This window comes from Dasypus novemcinctus, chromosome 21, assembly GCF_030445035.2.
Source record: "Dasypus novemcinctus isolate mDasNov1 chromosome 21, mDasNov1.1.hap2, whole genome shotgun sequence".
In the NCBI taxonomy this organism is placed as follows: domain Eukaryota; kingdom Metazoa; phylum Chordata; class Mammalia; order Cingulata; family Dasypodidae; genus Dasypus; species Dasypus novemcinctus.
In genome coordinates, this window is record NC_080693.1 from 36,947,387 (window position 1) to 36,968,215 (window position 20,829).

The 20,829-nt window shown below is 38.3% G+C and overlaps 1 protein-coding gene across 13 annotated transcripts in view; it reads left to right on the forward strand.

Annotated features, from left to right (window-relative positions):
- Nucleotides 1-20,829, forward strand: part of NF1 (neurofibromin 1) — a 298,008-nt gene that overhangs the window by 78,809 nt on the left and 198,370 nt on the right. For all 13 annotated transcript variants that reach the window (XM_058283832.2, XM_058283828.1, XM_058283823.2 and 10 more), the window contains exons 3-4: nucleotides 1,318-1,401; nucleotides 13,299-13,489. In XM_058283832.2, coding sequence (XP_058139815.1) covers nucleotides 1,318-1,401; nucleotides 13,299-13,489 — 275 coding nt within the window. The remainder of the gene's footprint in view (nucleotides 1-1,317; nucleotides 1,402-13,298; nucleotides 13,490-20,829) is intronic.

Genomic DNA, 20,829 nt, shown 5'->3' on the forward strand with positions numbered 1-20,829 from the left:
GTTCTCTGCAACTTTAAAACACATATCACCTTTCCTCCAGTTTCCAATAATAGTTTCGTCCTTTACTTCTAAGGCATCATAAAAGTCTCTTTAGTATCCATGTTGCTATCAGCAGTCTCTTCAAAGCAATCTAGGCCTTTTCCATCAAGCACCTCACAATTCCTCCAAAAAATACCCCTTACCTATTTATAAAACCATTGCAATATTTTGGTAATTGCAAAAGCACTACCCCACTCCTGGTACTCAATTCTGTTTTAGTCAGCCAAAGGGGTGCTGATGCAAAATGCCAGAAATTGGTTGGTTTTTATAAAGGGTATTTATTTTGGGTAGGAGCTTACAAATACCAGGCCATTAAACATAAGTCATTTCCCTCACCAAAGTCTATTTTCACTTGTTGGAGCAAGATGGCTGCCGACATCTGTGAGGGTTCAGATTTCCTGGGTTCCTCTCTTCCAGGGTCTTACTTCTCCCTGTGTTCAGGGTTCCTCTCTTCCTGGGGCTTGCTTCTGTTTCCTTTGTGAGCTTATTTACCGGGGCTCCAGCTTAAGGCTTTAGCATCAAACGCCAACATCAAAAACCCTCAAGTCTGTCCTTTGCCATGCCTTTTATTTGTGAATCCCCACCCACCAAGAGGTGGAGACTCAGTGCCCTAATGATGTTTCCCAATCAAAGCCCTGATCATAACTTAATCACGCCCAGGTAGAGACCAGATTACAAACATAATCTAATATCTATTTTTGGAATTCATAACCATCTCAAACTGCCACAGTGTGTGTCTAAATCCTAAATATTTTTAAAGCACACTTTTTACTATTAGAAGGCTAATGGCAGACTAATAAATACCAGCTTTTCTCTATACCTGAGAATTTTTTTTGCGTGAGGATTGGGATGAAATTAGAAATAGCAGATTTAAATGTAGAAGAGTCTGCAAGTTAAAAAGGAAGACTTTTTGAGCAGATGTGGCTCAAGTGATTAGGCTTCCATCTTCCATATGGTAGGTTCCTGGGGCCTCCTGGTAAAGGTGTGCCCATGCAGCAAGTCAGTGCCTGCATGCCAGGCAAGCATTCAGCAAAATGACAACACAACACAAAAGAGAAACGAAGGGGAGAGTCAAGGCGAGACGCAACAGAAACCAGGAACTGAGGTGGTACAAGTGGCAGGGAACCTCTCTACACATTGGAGGTCCCCAGGATTGAATCCTGGTGAATCCAGGAGGAGAGAACGAGAAGGAAAAAAAAAAAAGGCAACCATTTTCTTGATCGTCGGTGCTTCACTTTTATAATAAACTTAAAATGTTGTGAATATCTTTTCTTTTAGAGAATATTTGGTGAAGCTGCCGAAAAAAATTTATATCTTTCTCAGTTGATTATATTGGATACACTGGAAAAATGTCTTGCTGGGGTAAGTAAAGGCACCCTTAAGTAAGTAGGTAGTTTTTGTGAATTGTCTTGAGAATGCGCTGATGTACCAAAGTATAGGTGAGATCAAGGAGAACAGTCATACAGGCTTTTTGTCTAGGACATGACTATGAATTTGTTAAAAGAGCTGACCTGGTGGCACAGACAGTTTTTACGAGCAAATTTTTCTCTCATCTTTTATAAATAGATATTAAGTTTACTTATGAAGTCTTTGGTTTTAGCTACATCTATCAGGTTTTTATGAAAATGATTTTATGGATAAATCACTATTTAATTTCTCCAATAATGCTAGGTCAGTGGCATTGCTTCGCTCTGATAAAATGTGATGTGGAAGATCAAGTAAGTAATCTTGTGTCCCCCCTCACCTCCCTATGAATCTGATTTTAATATTCTGCTTTTCAAATCTGTATAAAAGAGAACTTAAAAATTAAAACTATACTATTACATGGGAAGTGGATTTGGCTCAACTGATAAGAGCATCTGCCTACCACATGGGACGTCCAGGGTTCAAACCCAGGGCCTCCTGACCCATGTGGTGAGCTGGCCCACGTGTAGTGCTGGTGTGTGCAAGGAGTGCTGTGCCAAGCAGGGGTGTCCCCTGCGTAGGGGAGACTCACAGGCAAGGAGTGCACCCTACAAGGAGAGCTGCCCTGTGCGATAAAAGCACAGCCTGCCCAGGAATGGCACCACACACACACAGCTGATGTAGCAAGATGACACAACAAAAAGAGATACAGATTCCCGGTGCTGCTGACAAGAATACAAACAGACACAGAAGAACACACAACCAATGGACAGAGAGAGCAGACAAATGGAGTGGGGGGGGGGGGGAAGGGAGAGAAATAAAAAAAAAAAATCTTTAAAAAATAAAACAATACTACTACAGATAGATCCAACCTTAAGAATACTGATGTGCAGATATGAACTTATAAAATAGGTATGTGGAGGAGTAGTTGAGTACAAAACAATTCTCTCTTCATTTTGCCCTAAATAGCTATCTCAGTGTATTTCAACCATGCCTTAATTTGAGCTTTTTCAAGAATATTTCTGTTGCATAAAGCAAAGGGTTTCTATCCTCAGCAGTCTTAATTCTTCCTGGAATATGGTAGGAGTTTATCTAAATATATAAATTAAATACCTCTACTTTAAAGTTCTGTCCATTTAGTATGATTGGAGTTAATTTATTTCTTATTCTCCCTTACTTTGGTACATCTCTTATTTTATTCAGATTTGCTTCTCCCACATATGTTATTGTTGTTCTCTATAGTAAACCAAAGTGAAAGGGTCTTTAATGTATGTGGATAGTGTGGTTGAGAGGGAATGGTCCAAAGTTTTGGGGGAAGAAGTAGAATAAGGAATTGAAAAAAACAATTATATTCATACAGTTATGTGTCCTTAGGGAAGGAAGTATTTGAAACTGTAGACTACAAAATCTTAGCATGATGTTTTAAACTTTTTTGTTGACCCTTGACCATATTCCAGTGTTTATAAATGTTCTATTTAAATTGAGGTTGGGCTAGTTCTGTGTTAGGGTGATACTTTCCATTAGTTGGTAATACATTGTTTATTTGTGGACTGGAGTGAGAGAGCAAAAAAGCTATTAAAAAGGATGATGGCATTGGGAAAGTGAGCCATTTTTAAACTTCTGAATTAATTCCTTGTAGTGATTTTAGTACTTTGATAGTAAATTGCCAGTATATCAGCCACACCCATGCTTGAATGGGGATAAGGTATTTATTGCCTCTTTCAGTTCCACAGCTTTTCTTCATTAGCATTTGTAATTGAGAGGTAATGGTAAATGGGTTTTGGAGAATGATCACTGATATTATTGGCCAGTGTTTTGTTTGATACTCTTTGGAGATAGCTTAATTGAAATGCTAGTAAGTGGGCATAGTGTAACTTGTACAATGCTAATTGTACAAATAACTGCTCTGCTCTACTTTTGTAGGTACTATTGAAACTTTATAAGTTTTTTTTTTCTTCATTAAATTTATAATTTAAAAATATTGTTACTCATATTATTTAGCAGTTGTATTTTCCTGGGCTGCCTTTGATGATTTTATGGATGTCTCTTGATTTTCTTTTTTCGATCAAAGTAAGTTAAGGCAGATTACTAAGAACTGAGCCTACTTTTTATCATATGACTGAGTCTACATGTTTATGATATAAATAGTTGGAATAACTAAACAAAAATGAACTAACCCTTACCAATATCATATAATTAAAATGTTGTAGAATTGGAATACTCTTAAATTAACTAGGGTTCTCCAGGGAGACAGAATTAACAGAAGATAGCTATAAATGTATGAGATTTTATAAAATTCTGTCTTGTGATCATGGGGATGCACAAGTCCAGATTCTTCAGGCGGGCTGCAAACCAGGGGCTCTGATGAAGTTCTGATGAAGGTCCTTGATGAGTTTCCGGGAGATATTGGCTGTCCAAAGACAAGCTGGGAAATTCTTTTTGAATACTGAAATCATAGTTCCCCTTTTAAGGTAATCAACTGATTGGATCAAATATCACTCATTGCTGTTGGCAATCTCCCTGGTTGATTGTAGATGTAATCAGCCATCTATGCAGTAAACTCACTGATGACTAAAGTTCACAAATGTCCTTGTATTACAATTATCCCAGTGCTTGATTGACCAAACAACTGGGCACAAATACCTGCCCAAGCTGACATATTAGCTGAACCATCAGAGTCCACTCCTTGTCAACTTGGCAAGCATACGCATTACCTTAAGCCATACTTAGTCTCTAAGTAAAACAATAACAGACGTGTGTGTGTGTGTGTATCTGTCTAACAATGTTTTGCTCTCCTGCATAAAACTGGAAAGCATTAATTCCCTACAGAATAGGGTGCAAGTTCTTGGGTGATATTCACTCTTAAACTTGACATCCTTAAATATTATGACATGAAACTAATACAACTTCTCATATCATAAGGGAAAAGGTTAGGGAAGAAAACGAAGATGTTGCTTGTACATATACAATCATACTCATAACAAAACAAGGAAGAAACACCCATGGCTGTTAAAACAGTCCTCATGTCTGTAACTGGTCATGTGGTCAAAGTTCATATTTATCACTACCTTCTTCCACTACCCATTCCATGTTCCTGTTACCCTCAGCAAGCTCTTCAGCTGGCTGTTGTTCTTTGCCTGGTGGGGTGACCCAAACTTTCATTCCTGAAGATTCTGGGCCATTAACATAAATTAGTTCTGCTTAGATTGGGTTGTTGCAATTTTCCAATAACGTTAATCACAGGCCATGGCAATACTAAGAGATGCTCTGGAGGATCTCCTATATTCCAGGCAAACTATTCTTTACCCCCATTATGTAGATGTAGTCCTATTTCCCCTTGATAGGATCAATCACCCCAGCCAGTACAGTAATTGCCTTCTTTACCTTTTAATTCAGAGGTAAGAGTAGCCCAAAGTGGCCAGGTGGCAGTCTTAACTTTCAGTTCAATGGAATCATTGTTGTGTACCCTGGCGGCAGCACTCCTTTTGGAACTAATACCTGTAGATCAGCAGAGCTTAAGGTTGCAGGGACAGGAAGCTAAAATTTTCCTAGTGGTAATAGTGAGTGGTGCCACTTCCATTTCCACCTCTTGATTCCTGGAACCATGAATCCTGGCTGTAGGAGAAATACCACCATAGAGTAGATGCTGATTTAGAGCATACACAGCCTCCTGGAGAACATTGCCCCAGCCCTGCAAAGTATTTCCACCTAGTTGGTGCCATAATTGAGTCCTCAGAAGGCCAGTCCACTGTTCTGTCAATCCACCTGCTTCAGGATGATGGGGAACTGTAGTAAGACCAGTGAATTCCATAAACATGTGCCCATTGCTGCACATCATTTGCTGTGAATTGGGTTCCTTGATCAAAAACCATGCTGTTTGGAATGTTGTGATAGCAGATAAGACATTTGATAAGTCCACGGTTAGTAGTTTTGGAAGAAGCATTGTGCTCATTAGATGCAAGCCCATACCTGGAACATATTTTCAGCCAAAGGAGTGCTGATGCAAAATACCAGAAATCCATTGGTTTTTATAAAGGGCATTTATTTGGGGTAGAGGCTTACAGTTACCAGGCCATAAAGTGCAAGTATCTCCCTCACCAAAACTTATTGCCAAGTGTTAGTGCAAGATGGCTGCCAAAGTCTGCAAGGGTTCAGGCTTCCTGGGTTCCTCTCTTCCCAGGTCTTGCCTCTCTCCAGAGTCTGCTGCTCTGCTATCTCCACAAGGCCAGCAGTAGACTATCAGGTGAATGGCTCGTCTGTCTTCCTGGGGCCTCTGCTGTATTTAATCGAGCCTTCTCCCTGTTCCTTTTTGTGCTTAACTTCCCTGGCTCCAGCATTAAAACTCCAACCAACTCTTCTGCCATGTTGTTTTCTCTGTGAGACCATGCCCACCAAGGGGGCAGGGATTCAACATCCTACTGATGTGCCCAATCAAAGCCTTAATCATTATTTAATCAAGTGAAAGTGAAACCTCTGAAACCAATATAATCTAATATGCCCAGAGGGACAGACCAGTTTACAAACATCCAGTATCTGTTTTTGGAATTCATAAACAGTATCAAACTGCCACTTGGAGTATGTGTCTATTCCAGTTAAAACAAATCACTGCCTGTTCCATGATGGAAAAGGTCCAGTGTTATCAACCTGCCACCAGGTAGCAGACTGATCACCTCAGGGAATTGTGCCTTATCCGGGGCTGAGTGTGGGTCTCTGCTGCTGGCAGACTGGGCACTCAGCAGTGGCTGTAGCCAAGTCAGCCTTGGTGAGAGGAAGTCCATGTTGCTGAGCCCATGCATAACTTCCATGCCTACCTTCATGGCCAGTTTGTTCATGAGCCCATTGGGCAGTGACAGGAGTGGCTCTGGAAAGAGGCTGAGTGTTAGCCACAGAACAGGTCATCTTATCTACTTGATTATTAAAATCTTCCTCTGCTGAAGTCACTCTCTTGTGAGCATTCACATGGGACACATATTTTCATCTTTTTGCCTACTCAGATCTATCCACATACCTCTTCCCCAGATCTCTTTGTCACCAATTTTCCAATCATGTTCTTTCCAAGTCCCTAACCATCCAGCTGAACCATTGACAACAGCCCATGAATCAGTATGCAAACGTACCTCTGGCCATTTCTTCTTTCAAGCAAAATGAACATCCAGGTACAGTGCTCAAAGTTCTATCCACTGGGACAATTTGTCCTCACAAATTCCCGAAAAGGGCTGCAGTGCTGCCTCTGTCCACTTTTGGGTAGTACCTGCATATCATGTAGAACCATCTGTAAGCCAAGCCTGAGTTTTCTCTTCCTCAGTCAGTTGATGGTAAGGGACTGCCCAAGAGGCCAAAGCTGTGGACTGGAAAAGAGAAGGTAACATGGCAATGGTGGTGACCATGGGCACTTGGGCTACTTCCTCATGTAATCTACTTGTGCCTTCAGAACCTGCTTGAGCCCTATCTCATGTATACCACTTTTATTTCATTATGGAGTGCTGCTCCTGTTCAACTATGGTTTGGTGGGTCAGACAATACTAGGCTCATGATTAGCGACTGAGGTCTCATGGTAACTTGGTGATCCATGGTTAATTGTTCAGTCTCTACTAATGCCCAATAGCAGGCCAAAAGCTGTTTCTTAAAAGGAGAGTAGTTATCTGCAGAGATGTCAGGGCTTTGCTCCAAAATCCTAAGGGTCTGAATTATGATTCTCCTATAGGGGTCTGCCAAATGCTCCAGATAGTATCTCTTATTTGCCGCTGGAATTTCCAGCACCATTGGATCTGCTGGGTCACATGGCCCAAGTGGTAGTGCAGCTTGCATAGCAGCCTGGACCTATTGCAGAGCCTTCTCTCATTCTGGTCCCCAGTCAAAACTTAGCAGCTTTTCTGGTCACTCAGTAAATGGGCCGGAGTAGCACACCCAAATAAGAAAAGTGTTGTGTCCAAAATCCGAGAAGAACTAAGCATTGTGCCTCTTTTTTAGTCTTAGGAGAGGCTGTATACAACAGCTTATCCTTTCTTTCGAAGGGATATCTCAATATGCCACATATTACTGGACACCTAGAAATTTCACCTTGGTGGAAGGCCTCTGTAGTTTTGTTGACTTTATCTCCCATCCTATCTCACACAAATGCCTTACCAGTAAGTCTAGAGTCATTGCTACTTCTTGCTTACTAAGGCCTATCAATTTGATATCATCAATATGATGGACTTATGTGATGTTTTATGGGAGGGAGAGATGATCAAGATCCCTAGGAACAATATTATGACATAGGACTGGAGAGTTGATATACCCCTGAGGCAGGACAGTGAAAGTATATTGCTGGTCTTGCCAGCTGAAAGCAGACTGTTTCTGGTGGTCCTTACTAATGGCAATTGCAGAAAAAGCATTTGTCAGATCAACATCTGCATAACAGGTACCAGGGGATGTGTTGATTTCCTTAAGCAATGATACCACATCTGGGACAGCAGCTGTGATTGGAGTCACCACCTGGTTAAGTTTATGATAATCTTCTGTCATCCTCCAAGATCCATATATTTTCTACACAGGCCAAATAGAGTTGAATGGGGATGCCGTGGGAATCACCACCCCCTGCATCCTTCAGGTACTTGGCGGTGGCACTAATCTCTGCAGTCCTTTTAGGAATCCAGTATTGGTTTGGATTTACTCTTTTGCTAGGCAAGGGCAGTTCTAGTGGCTTCCACTTGGCCTTTCCAACTATAATACCCCTCACTCCACAAGTCAGGGATCCAATGTGGAAATTCTTCCACTTACTGAGTATGTCTATTCCAATTATGCATTCTGGAACTGGGGAAATAACCACAGAATGGGTCCAGGGACTCACTGGACTCACTGTGAGATGGACCTGAGCTAAAACGCCATCATTGACCTGACCTCCATAAGCCCCTACTCTGACTGGTGGACCACAATGACATTTTGGGGCTCCTGGAATTAATGTCACTTCTGAGCCAATGTCTAAATATCCCCGAAATGTCTGATCATTTCCTTTTCCCCAATGCATAGTTACTCTGGTAAAAGGCCATAGGTCTCATTGGGGAAAGCTGGGAGGAAGATTAACAGTATAAATTTTGGGCAGTTTAACAGGATCCCTCCCGAAGGGGACTTGGCCTTGTCCTCCTTCAAGGGGCTCTGGGTTTGTAAACTGTCTTAACCTGGGAATTGTTTAAGGGGCTGTGATTCTCTAAATCTGTAATGTAATTCAAGTTAGGGTTTCGTTCATTTTACCTAGAACTCTTCTGCTTATACAGATCCAGAAGAAATTTAGTAGATTGCCATCTCTTTCACTTCTAGGTACCCCATGATCTATTAGCCAACTCCATAACTCCATGAGACTCAGACTATTTTGATTGCTGCTTTGCCATAGCCACACCCAACTTGTCTTTGTTGATTAACTGCAGATACTTGACTTTTACCGGCCTGAGATCCTATCATCCCCCTAATATTTAATATCTGCACTACAGAGAAGAGCAAGGACAGAGCTCTTCTGGGAAGATGGAGTTAGTCTTACAAATTTATTCCTCACAGTCCTGGTTAAAGGTGTATTCTCTGGACATTCCTGGGGTGAGTGAACAGGTCTTAAATGGTAAACCCATTCTAGTATTCCAGTCTCTCTAAACCTTTTAATTTCCTCTAATCTTGTTTTATCAGATGAAAATTTGAAGGAATGCCCTGAGGTCTATAGCTTGCAAGGCATTTCTAATCCTTTTCCTTAGCCACCTCACCACCCCTCTTCTCTTTTAGACCTATTCACTAGACTAAAATCACAACAAGCCCCCAAAGGTGAAATACAAAGTGTGACCCATGAGGAAGTACACTATACTCTAAAAGAACTGCATGAGTTTCCCAATTTATATAGATGGAAATCAGGGGAATATGGGTGGGAATGGGTACCAGGGGTATGGGATAATGGTGGAAGTAATATAAAGTTGGGTCAGGCTGAATTTATTGATATGGGCCACTAAGCAGAAATTCTGGATTCAATGCTCCAGCTCAAGGGGTTAAGAAAGGGCTCTAACAGTGTGTTTGGGTGACTGAAACGTGGACCAAAAGATGACCTAGCTTCTCTGTGGTTGAGATGCTCGATTTGCCCTGGTATACAGGAGAAATCTCTTCTGGCTGGAATTGGAAGACAAATTCCTCAGGGTAGGGTGGAGGTTGGGCAGTGCATGCTGGAATTTGACTGGTATTGCCTCAGGGCTGGGAGGAGTTCCAGACTCCCTGGGACAAGCCAGAGGCTGGGCAATGCAGGCTTTAGTTTGTCTGGTACCCACCTCAGGGCTGGAAGGAGGTTGGGACTCCCTGGGCAGGCTGGAGGCTGGGTGATACAAGGTTGACAAAGTGTGGTCACCACAGGGCAGGCTATCACAGGTTTATCTGGCAAAGTCTCAGCAGAATTTAGGGTTCCAATGCTCCCACTGACATCATCATCCCATATTGTGTCCATTCCAATCATCAGGGTTCCACTTCTTTCCAATCAATGCCTTCACTTTAACAGCAGGCTCCCTGTGTTGAGATTTTAGTTTCCTTTGTAACTCTGCTACTCTTATGATGAGTGTCTGATTCTGGTTTTCAGAAATCTCCAGCCTGTGGCTTCAGGAAACAAGATTTTCTTTAAGAGCACACATAGAAACTTTCACATCATTCATGTGGTGTTTAAGTTGCAAATTTGAAGCCTTTAGCTTATCCCTTTTTTTTTTTAAAGATTTATTTTTTATTTATTTCCCCTTCCTCCCTCCCTCCCCACCCCAGTTGTCTGCTCTCTGTGTCCATTCACTGTGTGTTCTTCTGTGACGGCTTCTGTCCTTAGTAGCGACACCGGGACTTTTTTTTTTTGTTGTGTCATCTTGCTGTGTCAGGTCTCCGTGTGCGTGGCACCTTTTCTGGGCAGACTGCATGTTCTTTCACGCTGGGTGGCTCTCCTTATGGGGCGCACTCCTTGCGCGTGGGACTCCTGTACATGGGGAACACTCCTGCATGGCAGGGCATTCCTTGTGCGCGTCAGCACTGTGCATGGGCCAGCTCCACATGGGTCAAGGAGACCCTGGGTTTGAACTGCGGACCTCCCATGTGGTAGGCAGACACCCTATCTGTTGGGCCAAGTCCACTTCCCAAAGGATGGGTTTTTTTTGTTTGTTTTTCAAGGTACTCGACCCTGGAATTGGGCCAGGGATTGAACTCTGGACTTCATACTTGGGAAGCAGACACTCAACCACTTGAGCTACATCTGTTCCCACAATCCCTTTCTTCTGTAACTATATCCAGAGTGTTTAGGAGGAGCCAGCCCACATCTTTGTACCTTTTGACTCCGCAAAACTCTGTTAAGGTGTTGAAAACACTCTCACCTAGATCCTTGTCCCTTATAAGCATGGAAGTAGGAGATATTTTGCGTATCTCCGTTGCCAACTCACACCCTGGACTGTTAGCAGCCTCTTCCTTATTGGGAAGGGAGTCATTAGTACCCTTGAATCCAATTAGAGTGGAGAGCCAATTGCAAAACTCCCAGAACCTCTTCAGAAATCCCATGTTTAAAATTATGTTCCTCAAGAACCACTTCTGGTACCAAGCTGTATTGGTCATTTTTCTCTAGGGAAACAGGATCATCAGGAGATAGCTGTAAATAGTATGTGATTTTATAAAATTCTCTCATGTGACATGGGTGCACGAGTCCAGATTCCACAGGCAGGCTATAAACCAGGGACTCCGATGAAGGTCTGTTGAAGGTCCTTGGGAATTTCCGGGAGACATTGACTGTCCAGAGATGGAAATTCTGAATGCTAAAATCACTTCTCCTTTTAAGGCTTTCAGTTGATTGGATAAAATGCACTCATTGCTGACGGCAATCACCTTGGTTGATCATAGATGTAATCAGTCACCTATGCAATAAACTCACTGATGACTAACGTCCAAAAATGTCCTTGTATTACAATTAGCCCAGGTCTTGATTGTCTAAACAACTGGGCACAGTTACCTGGCCCAGTTGACATATTAGCCTACTAACCATTGTTACAGAAATGAATTGCTGCAGAAATGAATTTCAAGAGCACATCGGGTGAGTTAGGCCAGTAATTTATTTAGGTAGGGAGGGATGAGAAATGGGAGAAAAAAACATATCAGGGGTCCCGGGTAGAGAGGAAGGGGTTGAAAAGTCATAGAGCAGGCTGATTTACAGACTACAATTCCCTATTATAGATTATAAATCCCCACGTTTACTTGCATAGTGATCCAAGTGGGGGAGAAGGCAGCTGGAGTTCTGGTCCAGAGGCAGGAGAGCACAAGAGAGAGCTTAGGCCCTGTGCCTGCCTTTTTAAACTGTCAACTCTCCTACCAATTTGCTAATGGCAGGGGAGGAGTTCCAGCTGTTTATCATTTTGATTGCTTATTTCTCCCATCAGTCTCCCAGGAGGGCCCAATGATAACGTCCTTGGAGAATATCTGGGGCTTCTTCTCTGCCTTCCAGAGGAAGTCTTCTGAGTGGCAGAATCTTGGGAAGAGTCTTCCAGCAGCCATCTTAGGGTTATTGATGTCCATGTGGACTCTCTGTCAGGTTCTAGATCCATCTATTGATTCCCTATCTTACTAGCCTGCTTCACTATCACAATTCTTAAGTTTTTTTTTTTTTGTTTTTTTTTTGGTGAATGACCACTGTTCGAAAGTTTGAACATTCCTATGGTTTTTATTTATTAATTGGAGCTAGTTTCAATATCTTTAATGTTTGGCTAACCTATAAATAGTCATTGTAACTTGAATTTTGCATAGTTTTGGATATCTGTTTATTTTTGTTCATATATTTCAGTGTATCTGCATCTGAAAACACATGGGATGGCAATGATAGGATCTGGTGTAGCACACATATTACACAAATTTTTGTTCTTGTCATCCTCATTATCAAAATTGTTATCCGAATGTGTATACTAAAATCATTAGGTGAAATACTACTGTGAGACAGAATATGTGCAGGATAGTTTATCCATTGTTTTTCATTGTAAAGGAGAACATTTACCTTTACAAAATAGGATTCTTAGTGGTAACACCAAGTGATCAAACTTGGTGTTATTAACAGGGTGGAGGGTGAGTGGTGGTGGTGTTCCTGGTGTGTTGTAGTAGGAAGTGTATTGCATTACCTAAAAGGTTTAACCTGAATCTAATCAGGCCATTAGATTTGTTTCAGTTTGCAGAAAATATAGTTACAAGTAGAACAAGTTAAGATTTACCATAAGGAAACACTTTCCCTTGGTGTGATAATTAAATTGAAATCATACTAGAGAACTCCTTATTTTTAAGAGATGCTTGCTCAGATACTTAGGGGTGAAGTGTTACGATATTTGTAACTTACATATATGTTTGATTCAACAAACTTATTTATAATAATAACTACCTATTGTGGTCATTCCATCTAGGGGTGGATGTGATTGCCCACCCTAAAATTTATTTGGATGTTGAGATGATAGATGACATGATGTGCTCACCAGTGAATGAATAAAGTTTATTTAGAACTCAGAACAAACTGGGAATTCCCAAGAGAAGAAGGGCTCATGCAGAGATTCAATGAACAGTGTTATCAAGCAAAGGGAGTGGGAAGGGAATGAGGGTAGAGTTGCTATTTTGTTTTGATTAGAGAATGGTAGATGGAACTATCCCCTTTATTACACTATAGATAGATGTGACAAATATAAAATGTTAGTAATTGTTAAGTCTACGTGATAGGTAAATGGGTGCTCATTATACTAGTTCAACTTTTCTGTATGTTTCAAAGTTTCATAATAGAAAGTTGAAAAAAAAGTGGCATTACCACTTTTACATGTAAAATTAAGATAGTTTTAGGAATATGTAATTTTTTTCTATTTTAGCAACCAAAGGACACAATGAGATTAGACGAAACGATGCTGGTCAAACAGTTGCTGCCAGAAATCTGCCATTTTCTTCACACATGTCGTGAGGGAAATCAACATGCAGCTGAACTTCGGAATTCCGCCTCTGGGGTTTTATTTTCTCTCAGCTGCAACAACTTCAATGCAGTCTTTAGTCGCATTTCTACCAGGTTAGTGTGTAAATCCACCCAGAATTCTTGTAAGTAATATAAATTTTAAAGTGCTATCATTGAAGTCTTTCTTTTGTCTACATAAAAATAGAAAGTTGACAGAAATTAGTTTTACTTGTATAAAATTTCTACAAAAGTCCATTAGTTTCTTTGAAATTTTTATTTTGCACTGTTAGTGTGTGCAATTAAATATGAATATAATGTTATAAATTTGAAAGTCTAAATTATTTTAGGAAAAAATATCACCCAGAACCAGTACATTAATAAATTAGTGTCTTAAGACTTAAAAAAATTTTTTTTTAAAGAAAAAGCACTATGTATTAGTTTTTGGTTTAGGTTTTCAGCTAACGAGGTGGAATAATTGATGAGTTGTTAGAATTCTGATGCTCTCCCAACTGTGCTCCTTATCACAAGATGCTAAGTAACCAAAAACAAAAAAACAAAAACACCTCAACAGTATGGAAGCACTAGGAAGTAATTGTAAAACAGAATTCTCCAGAAATGGGACTGTGTTAAGTGTATGAACTGTAAAAGCTCTTATTTTTTGAGCGCTTGGAGTACATTCTGTTATTTGTCTTATCTTTACAGTAGTCCTGAATTGTAGGTGATACTTTCCCCTATTTTGCAAGTAACCTAACTAATACCTAAAGAAATGATCAAAGTTACATACCAAATAATGGAGGAGACAGATCTTCAGTCAGGCTGGCTTTCGAGTCCGTATTAGTTTCATTTAACCAGACTGCTTCCATATACTTCTATTTTAGCTATATTTTGATGAAATCCTTTTTATAATATATACTTATTATTGTTTCTATAATTTAAGGTTTTATTGGTGATTAAAAATTAACATTGTGTGAGCGTTGGTTGTTTTATGCTGCAGATGGTGAAACGTGTATGTGGTGCTCCATGGGATGGTATTAGAACTCACAGTACCAAGTAATGCTGAAACTTGCTTTTATGCAAATGATGTACCTTTCTCAAGCACGTAGAGTCAAATGGGTCCTTAGTTACGACCAAGTGAGAAGTATAACATGGAGTAATTTTCTGCTGTATCATTTAGTGAATCAAACGCACAGTATAGAGGAAAACATTCCTTTTTGTTGCTGTTGCTACTTTTGGCTTGTTTTCATTGTATGAGTGGTGGACTTTCCTAAGTTAGAGTCACTCATTCTTTTGTTGTTTTTCCAAAACTTGTAAATGAACGTGTATGTCATAGCTTAAGAATTTGTGCTTTGGTGTTTTGGGCAATTGACTAACTTCAAAATCCTACTAACTTTTAACCAAAAATTATGCTTCAAAGTCTTATTGTTAGGAAAAATATTCTACAGTCTCTCAATAGAATTCCTGGTGCAAAGAAAATTTTAAATTTATTTAATTTATGATTGATATTCTTGGGTAATGTTTATATGATAGATTGTTTTCATGAAAAATCTTCAGTAGTAACTTTCATATTCTGAGAAATCATATCCTTGTTGAATAAGCACGTGACAAACACCTACAGAATAGAAGGCTGGAAAATTATTAAAAAGTAAAACGAAAACCCTTCCTTGCTAAGGATGATCACTTGAGCAGATTAAGATTATGGCTCTGAAATAATCTTACACTGAAGACAGGAATGATGAAAATAATTAAATGGTTTTTAGTCCATCTACACATGAGTTGCTTTGCAAAATATAGCAAACATACCTCCTTTGAAAAGTCTAGAACACTTAAATTTTCTAGTCTTCGCGGTTTTATTTTATGGGATTTTATCTATATAATAAACAACCTTTGTTTATTTTCCTGACTCTAGTTCACTATCTGTTGCCAGAACAGAAGTTAAGTTTCTTTAGCTTTCAGAATTGAGTGCTCAGAAATGGGTTCTGTGAAATACATTTCAGACACCTGCACCTGCTTTTTCATTTTGTTTGTGTCAGAAATAGGCTAACACTCTTCTTTTGTTAGAGAACTGTTCACCCAAAAGACCATTACAATGTTTTAATTTTGGAGAGGACATTTTATGACATTGTTGTCAGTGAAAGGTGACTTAAAATCTGTAAATGACTTGAATGGCAGCTTTTCCTGAAAACTAATTTTGTATATAATAGATTTTTGTGCCTGATAATTCTCCCTGTCTCCAAATGTTTCTCTTTCAAGACTGAATTGCTTTTTTATTTTTCTTTTTTTTTTTTTAAGGTGGAAAGATTGGTCTACAGATTGTAATATCATTTTATTCTGTTACATATTCTGTTTTCTGTGGGTTTAGAACTCTTACATAGAGAATTAGCTGGTTTCTCTTCAGAACTACTGCACAATTGCCCTATTGCACTAGATCTGTTGTTTTGTAGTGGGAGGGCCCTTGAGAATATCATATTTGACACACCACCAGAAGCAGAGGACTCTTTAATAGTTTGGTTTGGTTCTTTCACAAATATGTATCTTTTTTTTTTTTTTTTAATAGTTTTCAGTTCCTTCTTGTATATCTTTAATCATTTAAAACATACTTTATAGTCTAAGATTTTCATATGATCTTATGTTCTTGATTATATAATTCTTGCGTTTGTATTTGCTGACCCGTTCTTAGTGAATTGTTTCCTTTCCTTTTTGTTATCTTTGATTGGAAACTTTCCTTTAGTGAGACCTGTATTTTCTTTGGAAATCTCTTATTCTCTTATAGTCTTGAGCTATGGGAATGTCCTAGTGATGGCTTTGCATTTGATTTTTGCCAGGTGCCCAGGTCTAGACCTTTTTTGTTGTTAACGTCTCATTTAGCCCCAGATTGCATGGGTAATATAAATTTTGACAGCAGATCTTTATATGCTGTCAACCAGGGTAACAGGTACAGCCCTGGGTGACTTTTTTCCCCTACCAAAGTTTAGACAGAAGACACAAAGTTCTTTGTGCTGTTAGATTCCTTTTTCTTTCTCTTTTTTCCTTTCTCCTTGCTGCTCCCCCCCCCCCCCCCCAAACACATACATTTTAGTGATTGCTTGGTTGTCTGGTGGTGGTGTTTTATGTAGGGTCCCAGTTCTAATCCTGCATTATTAGGGTACAAAGCCTTATATCCAATCCCTATGTGAATGTTGAACCCCAAATGCCTAGGTTAATGAGAGCAAAAACCCTAAATACCCTATCTCAACCCTTCCTTTGCTGCAGGGCCAGATCATGACCTTAACTCTCTGATTTTCAGTTTCCTCCTCATTTCTGGACTTGGGGAAGAGAAATATCCTTTAATTTCTATTTTTATATATTTTTTATATGAAAATATTTAAATATTTTCTTTCAGTTTACCTGGTATTTCTAGATATTTTAGAGATAGGTTTTTTACTTCGTTTCTTTTGCTTGAACTATCTGTTATTTGATTTCTCTGTTTCAGAAATAACTTTTATGCTTTACAAAAGATTCCTTCCCTGTAGAGCTAACTGGACTATAAAAGGGGTTAAACTTTAATTTCATTTCCTGCAAATAACCACAGGAATCAGTTTTTCAAAAGTTGCACTTCCGAGGAAGGCATACTCCAAATTTCTAGGCTCTTTGTAGCATCTGTGAGATTTTTAACATGTAAATGAGTATTGAGGACCTTCTTATTCCCAGCGTGAACTGCTAGACTTTTCTCACATGGTGATATGAAGAGCTTTTTATGTAAGTGCTTAGAATAATTTTAATGTTAGCCAACATATGTAGGATAAAATGAGTGAAAGAGGAATTGGAGAAGGAAGACATGAGTCTTCAGCTTTAACAGCTGAAGGTTTAGTGTGGTGATTAATTTGTTAGTTTGAAACTGCACTAAAATGCTTAAAATTCAAGTAGCTATTATGAATGAGTATGACCATGTAGTAATGGTGCTTTTTTACCGTTTCTTTCTGTACTTATGAAAATTAGTAATTCCATTGTGCTGCTTACATTTTTTGATGTCTTTTAATTGAAATATTGAGTATGCATTATTAAGAAGCACAATTCAGTAGATTAGTAATACCAACTTTTGAAAAGCTGAAAACATGAAAGAAAAGTTTAACACCTTTTATTAAGAATTAAGAAAATATCAACATTTTTATTAAGTATTACATTTTCTATACTTGTGATAACTGTCTACTCAGTGTAGAATTTAAATTTTAAATTTAAAAGTATTCTTGTCCTTATAAGTCCTTATAAGTTTATGTCCTTCTGGGAAGGAGACATTGATTAAATAATATAAATGTGTACAGTGAAAAGTGCAATAAAGACTACTGTTTTGCATGCAATGTAATATATCCTGTGAATGGAGATTAAGTATTTTTCATTTTCCTGAATTCTAGTTGTTGTGAAATTGAAGTTAATAAACTTAAGCCTTATTTTACTTATAACTTGAAAAATATAAAGTAACAGTCCATTCCTTTGTTTTTCAGTTTTTATTTTGTCAAAATTTCAGACGTACACAAAGGAGACAGAATAGTATTGCAATACCCATGCATTTCTTACTCTGCTTTAACAGTTATCAACATGCTGTGATTCTTGTTTTTATTTTTTTTATTTTTTTGTGATTCTTGATTTACTTCCTCTTCTCCCTTTTTTCAGTATTTTAAAAGCAAATCCCTGACATTTTGTTTCACCTGTAAATATTTCAGTTTATTTTCTAATAGATTTTTAAGTTAACTACAATACCATTGCCATACCTAACAAAAATCATAATTCCTTAATATCGTCTATTAACAAGTTTGTATTTAATTTTCCCTGTTTATCTGAAAAATTGGCTTTTTGTTTTGTTTCAAATCAGGATCCAGTAAGTACGTGCCTTGTAACTGATATTTTTCTTGTCTCTCTTAATCTGTATTATTTCCTCTTTTCCTACCTCCTTCCCATTTAATTTAATGCTGTTTATTTGTTGAAGAACTAGATTTTTGTAGCATTTTCTACATTCTGTGTGTGGCTGGGCTTGATTGGATTCAGTTTCATTAGATTGGGGACAAGGATACTTCATAGATGATATTGTATAGTTCTTATACACTGCATTAGGAACCATGTGTTATACAATTGTCCCACTCTTAGTGTTAAGATCACTTGTTGGGTTTAGGTATATCAACATACGCATTCTTATAAATTTCTTACCATATGTTTTTAGCAGCCATTGGCGATCATTGCCTGGGGTCTGCAAAATATTTTTTACGTTGTCATTCTTGTAAAAAAGATTTTTTTCTCTCGTTGTTATCTTGCAATACAGTCCATAAAGGGAAGGCAAGATAGAGGTTTGATTCTTTCTCTTTATACATGCATTTTCAGCGACCAGTAAGATTTTCTTTCTTTCTGTCTTTTTTCTTTGGAGTGTTACCACAGACTCATAGATTTTTTCATATTTTCAGTTACGACAGATGTAAGTTTTTTTTTACACAAATCAATTTTATTGATACATATTAATAAACATACAGTTCATCCAGAGTGTACAGTCAGTAGTATTTGCTATAACTACATAGTTCTGCTTTCATCACTTCAGTCATTACTAGAGCATTTTCATTATTTCAATGATAATAATAAAAAAGACAAATAAGAAAATTCCTTCTCAATCTCTCTGTGCTTCCCCCCACTGTACATAGCTGCTGTTTCTGGCAATTCTTTCCAAAGTGTATAATCAGTGGCTTTTAGTATAATCACAGTGTTGTACAGTCATTATCTCAAAAATTTTAGAACAATTTCATTACTCCAAAAAGAAAGACTCTACAACCCTTAGCATTTCTTCCTCACATCTACATAACCACTAATCTACTTTCACCTTTATAAATTGACTTATATTTATACTTTATGTAAGTGGAATTATACAATATGTAGTACTCTGTGCCTGGTCTCCTTCACTTAGTATTTTTTTTTTGTCTGAAATTAACCTTTTGTACTATTAACTTATATTTGTTCAGCTTCAAAGAAAAACAGTCATATATGCAATCCTACTTGTATTCATATTTCACATAATATGTTTATATTTCACATGATATATTTAGTTCAAAATAGGGCAGTCATACAGTATTTGTCCTTTTATGTCTGGCTTGCTTCACTCAACATAATGTCCTCCGGTTCATCCATGTTATAATATGTTTCACAACTTCATTTCTTCTTATTGCTGCATAATATTCCACCATGTATATATTCCACAATTTGTTTATCCATTCTTCAGTTGATGGACACCTGGGTTGTTTCCAACTTTTGGCTATCATGAATAACGCTGCTGTGAACATCAGTGTGCAGATATCTGTTCATGTCACTGCTCTCAGTTCTTCTGGGTATATACCTAGCAATGGTATTGCTGGATTCCTTGGCAAGTCTATATTCAACTTCCTTAGGAACTGCCAAACAGTCTTCCACAGTGGCTGGATTCAGAACAGCCACTGAATCTGTGGCTCAATTTGTTCTATGTTCCTACCAACAGTGAAGAAGTGTTCTTATCTCTCCACAACTTTTCCAACATTTACAGTTTTCTGACTTTTTAATAGCAGCCAGTCTAATAGGTGTGAAATGGTATCTCATTATAGTTTTGATTTGCATTTCCCTGATTGCTAGTGATGTTGAACATTTTTTCATATGTTTCTTCACTATTTGTATTTCTTCTTTGGACAATTGTCTTTTCAACTTGTTTGCCCACTTTTTGATCAGCTACTTTGTCTTTTTATTGTTGAGTTGTATGATTTCCTTATATATCATGGATATTAAACCCTTACCAGATATGTGATTGCCAAATATTTTCTCCCATTGAGTCAGCTGCCTTTTCACCCTTTTGACAAAGTCCTTTGAGGTACAAAAGTGTTGAATTTGAGGAGGTCCCATTTATCTATTTTTCCTTTCGTTGCTCATGCTTTGGCATAAGGTTTAAAAAACTACCACCTACCACATGATTTTGAAGATGTTTTCCTACGTTTTCTTCTAGGAGCTTTATGGTTGTTGTTTTTATATTTAAGTCCTTGATCCATTTTGAGTTAATTTTTGTATAAGGTGTGGAATAAGGGTCTTCTTTCTTTCTTTTGAATTATGGCTATCCAGTTTTTCCAGCACCATTTGTTGAATAGACTATTGTGGCCCAGCTGAGTGGACTTAAGAGCCTTGTCAAAAATCACTTGACTGTAGATGTGAGGGTCAATTTCTGAATTCGCTATTTTGTTCCATTGGTCAATTTGTCTGTCTTTATGACAGTACCATGCTGTTTTTACTACTGTAGCTCAGTAATATGCTTTAAAGTCAGGAAGTGAGAGTCCTCCAGCTTCTTTCTTCCTTTTTAAGACACTTTTTCCTATTTGGGGACCCTAACCCTTCCAAATAAATTTGATTATTGGCTTTTCGATTTCTGCAAAAAAGACTGATGGGATTTTTATTGGGATTGCATTGAATTTTTAAATCAGTTTGGG